Source organism: Necator americanus, chromosome V (assembly GCF_031761385.1).
Source record: "Necator americanus strain Aroian chromosome V, whole genome shotgun sequence".
Taxonomy (NCBI): domain Eukaryota; kingdom Metazoa; phylum Nematoda; class Chromadorea; order Rhabditida; family Ancylostomatidae; genus Necator; species Necator americanus.
In genome coordinates this window covers 2,282,370-2,287,234 of record NC_087375.1, presented here as the reverse complement: position 1 = coordinate 2,287,234, position 4,865 = coordinate 2,282,370, and the positions used below count along the sequence as shown (strand labels likewise).

The 4,865-nt window shown below is 39.6% G+C and overlaps 1 protein-coding gene across 1 annotated transcript; it reads left to right on the top strand.

Annotated features, from left to right (window-relative positions):
• Nucleotides 1-3,109: 3,109 nt before the first annotated feature.
• On the top strand, nt 3,110-3,481 carry RB195_012716 (uncharacterized protein; the record flags this gene model as incomplete). Its single annotated transcript, XM_064202218.1, has 1 exon — nt 3,110-3,481. The coding sequence occupies one exon, from the start codon at nt 3,110-3,112 to the stop codon at nt 3,479-3,481; it is 372 nt and encodes a 123-aa protein (XP_064058099.1).
• Between the last annotated feature and the right edge of the window lie 1,384 nt (nt 3,482-4,865).

The following is a 4,865-nucleotide window of genomic DNA, read 5'->3' as shown; positions in this document are numbered from 1 at the left end:
CAACTGATAGGATTGTAATTAAAATTATCTGAAAATGTATCTGATTTAATTTCAGCTAAGATAGTAAAGAGTAGATCAAATGATCTGCACGACGAAGAACAGAGTTACGAGTTCTAACGGGACGTACGAGCTCGAAAAGCCAAGTACAATATTTTATTTAATATTTTTATGGAGGTCTGGAACTATGTACTATCGCTGTAGTGAAAATGTGCAAAAAAAAGAAAAAATTGAAAATCACATATTTAGTGGAAATAAAAAAAAATTTCTTACTGATTCTTGTATTCCTGCCATTCAGGTTCGAAAATCCAAAAAAATCCAACAAAAAAAAAGAAAAACCAAAAACAAGCATTAAAACAGAGAGAACAACAAAAGGGAAACAGTTGAAACTCGCCCTGAGGCGGTTTCAAATCATCATAAATCTTTGGCACACGGTCGAAACCACTAAATATGTATACAGCTATTCTAATAAGATAAAAATCGTCATCATAAATAATTGAAATTTCTATCCATTTCACCGATTTCATGAATATTTCTCTTTTCCCTACATCAAGTATGAGTTTTTTCCGCTCTAAGACCACGAAAGAAAGAAAAAAGAAAGAAATGTTCTGTGAAAGGACTTAAATTCATCCGGGGACTGTACAAAACGTTTCCGATCGCTTCTTTCAGGGTTCCTTAGCTGTTTACTTCTAATCCTCAAAAACATGCTATTATCACTCGGAAAGGATCATTGGACATGAGAAGCAAGGTTAGACTCCAATAATAAACAGATATCCAAAGAAAAAGTTAGAAGAAAAAGTGTTCTAAGAAAGAAAAGAAGAGAAAGAAAACGAAAAGAAAAGAAAAGGGAATTTTTCTCAAGCTTTAGGAATTATTATTTCATATAAATCAAAATTTACGTATTCAACATGCTAAAATTCAGGAAAAAATCGAAACATGGGTACTACGAGAAGGGAAAGAATTTCAAGGAGACAAGGGTAGACGTAGAAGGACCCGGACGTACATACATGCGGTGGCAACGAATGAACCCCTACCGTCGTTAACGACCATTAATATCTAGTTATCTAGTGAGTACGATCAAAAATGAAAGCTCAGCACTTGTGAAATTTCGGTAGCAGTGCGAATTACGTGGACGATCAGGGGTTGTTGTCACTTTTCAACACTCTCCTGTAACATTGAATCGGGTTGACAACGCAGAAATAAAAAAAAAACTTATCATGTTTTGATGCACTCTCTCTCTACTCGCGTATCGATGAAACGTTTCGCACGCGCAGAACGTACAGTCCGATGATACGGATTGATCACAGGCACATTGCGCTCAACACAACGTCAAGTGCATAACCCGTGTGTGTGCGGCACGTGTGTCCATCACAACGTAAACATGGCACAGAATCCCACCACGGTTCTCCATCCATAATTTGAAATTTCTAAGGACTCGTGTTATTCAGACATATAGCAAATTCTACTTTTTTCAAAATTAGTGTTATTCAGACATATAGCCGTAAAAGTGAAAGCATAGGTGCTACGGGGAGGAGCCGGCCCCCGTCAGGTGAAGGAGGTCTAGCTCCCAGGGTGCAGCTTAAAGGCATCACCCCACGAATTCGAGGTGGTGCAGATTTCAGGTGGAGTATTCGTATACAGGATGGGAGACTACGGAAAGGAGGGTGATTCCGTCCATTTCTTCCTAATTGCCGTAAAAAACGGCACGGAAGATGCGGCCCCGCACAAGGTTGACGCGCTCCAGTCGAACTCCTTGTAGAAAATAGTGCGCCAGAACGCCTGAAGCCGTATCTTCCGGGCCGTTTTTAATTAATTAATTAATAATTAATTAGGAAGAAATGGTCGTAATCACCCCCTCTCCATAGTCTCCCATCCCGTATACGAATACTCCACCTGAAATCCGTACCACCTCAGATTCGTGGAGTGATGCCTCTAACTGAAGGGGTCCCTTCGCCCCAAAAGTGAGGACGACAGGAGCACCGACTCTAATTACCGCATTTAGTGGGTGAAAAGAAAGTGAAGGACGAGTGAGTGAAAGGACTACATCAAATTTAAAAAAACAATAGTTTATACGGATGGACGACGCCTACGGTAGCAGAATTATCCAGACACACTCACTCTCTACCTGAGAAAGTTCTGTCTCTAGGTTTTCTAGCTGTCTCTTCTATTCCTAAGGCATTATACCTATGAAAATCTGGAGGAGTCCAACGATATCCATAAATGATTCCATTTAAGAATAAATAGGAAATATGATCACATACGATACGAAAAATTATTCCATACTAAGGATAACAGAAGAACTAAAACCGCAGCAGATCTCAGAACTTTCGGCAACGTTAAAGTTAAACGTCAAGATTTTCAAAAGCCTTGTTGACAAAAAAAAAGAAAAAAATTTAAAAATCCATCCACTTCGCCCACCTTCCTTTTTTACATTCAATAATTCATAGAAATCGAAGCTAATATTAAAACGCGAAGGAGAGGAAAATGACTGAACCACTCAATTCTGAGTTGTTTACGAGAGTTGAGTAATTAAATTCGATTCCACTACAGTTCTCCATACGTAATTTGTATTTTTTCTTAAAGAGTCTGTGTTATTCAAATATTAATAAATTCAATCATCAATGGTGGAATCGTATTTAATAGCCGAACTCTCTCAAATACCTCAAAGTTGAATACCTCACAAAAATTTGAGGGTATCTTCGATAAAAAAGCGATTGAGAAGTAAAACCTCCCAATCATAAGAATTTTTTTTAAATCAACTATCCCTCGAACAGTTTGATTACAATTCGGGACCACATAAACGATCTAGTTCAAATCGTACACAGTCCCGAGAAAATGTTCTCGGTCCCATGGATTCCATTGAGTTCAAAGTTTTCTACTCTGAACTCGTAGGACTTCTCACGTGTCATCATTCAAACTCGTGGATCAGAAAACATCCGAGTGGATCATGGTTCGTACGAATGAGGTGTACGTACACTGTACGGAACATTGACCGTTTCCATGAGTTCGCACTCAACGGAAAGCGCAAGCGGAACCGTGGACGATTCACAGCTGACATCATCGTCGTCGTTAGTCACAGCTCGTCCTCGGTGCTGAAACGTCAACAGCTCACATGACACATGACATGGCTCCGCGGGATTCGAATCCACGCCACATCCACATAGTTAAGGCTCACAGCTGTGTGGAGCTCCTAGCACAACAGCTGTTTACATCGGATCGCCTCGTGCGCTCGGCGATGAAAACAGCCGTGCACGCACGCATGCGGAATGTTTTCGTCTTCGCCGGTTTCTACGTCATCAGCAATGGCGACATTTGGTCACCTGGCATCTACGTCGGTCGAACCGATGACGACGACGAAAACAAAAAGTTTCTAGCCCTCAAATTGTTCTCAACTTTGAATCATAAGACTGGATCTTCTGGATCCGGAAGGGATTTCTTGGCTATTTCAGGAGGGGATTCTTTACTGCTCAAATTAAATGACTGAATAAATGAATGAATGAGCGAATGAATGAATAAATGAGCGAATGAATGAATGAATGAATGAATGAATGAATGAATGAATAGATGAACGGATGTATCAAAATTATTAAATCAAATTAATAGTATTACAATTATTTTCATTATTATTCATTTTACATTCGTTATACATTTTCGTTATAATATTTTTTTACATTATTTCCGTACATTTCTCTAACGATGGGTGAGAAGAAACTGAAATGACCGTAACTTTCAAAAAGAAAAACGGATAAAATCTTAGTTGTACTACATTTTGCAGATAAAGACCAGACACACCTTTTAAAGACAAGAAAAAACAAAACAAAAAAAAAGCGTTTTGGTAGCTTTTAATTAATCCCAGCTGTGCAATTTTTAAAAATTCCACAGCTTCTCGAGGACAAGGCAACATTAAGGTTTTTTCGGCTCTCATGCAGAATTATCATCACGCTGATAAAAAGAATATAGATAAATTTCATTGCTGGTTTTTTTTTCACGCAAGCAGAATATCCTAATGGCTGTTTTACGTTGTTATTTTAAAAATTTCTTTTCTTTCGGGGGAAAAAAATGCGACATGGAGCCAAGAACGTTTCTGTGAATAGTTCCCATTGTTCGAGATTTCATTGAATCTTGATTGATGATCTTGATTGATTTTATATGGTTGTTTTGATTTTTTTTTTAATTTTCCTTTCGTGAATGTTTCGTGAAGAACAAGAAAGAGAAAATCGAGGAAACATCGATGTCCTTCCAACGCTAACAATATGTTTTGATTTTAGATAAGATCTTATAAAGTGCAGAAATTAAATTAACCTTCCCATAGCGGAATGGGCTGGCCGAGGACTGAGTCCGAGATGCACAACACGGTGAAAAATCGGAGGGGGGAGGGGGGACATAAATGAAATACGGACAGGTCATAATCGAAAAAGAGATGAGATGCACAACAGCAGCAACAGCAGCGCATCAACACTGAAATGAATCTGGCTTTACGACCGAATACGAAGGGCGTGGCCCGATGTTTCCTCTCTAATGTTTACTGAATGTGCTGCTGCTCACTCTAACCACCACGTGAGCCAGACACAGACAGTTTACTCGGTCAGGATACCCAGAGGAGCGGAGCACTTTGTGTAGAGGATGTGTAGCCGAGCGGACGAAGCGAGCAAGAGCGAGTAAGCGAGCGAAACAGAGAGGCAGAAAACGTTGACGTTGACGTCGACGTGCCCGGACGCGGCGTACTTTGCCCAGGATTAAATAATCGCGCTAGTACGCGTAGCACTCAGATGACAATGGCAGAAGTTCACGTCCATAAAATGTTCGAAGACTTCCTGTATGACTTCTTTTTTTGCGTAGCACGTGTTTCGACCTCTCGTCAATCTTAT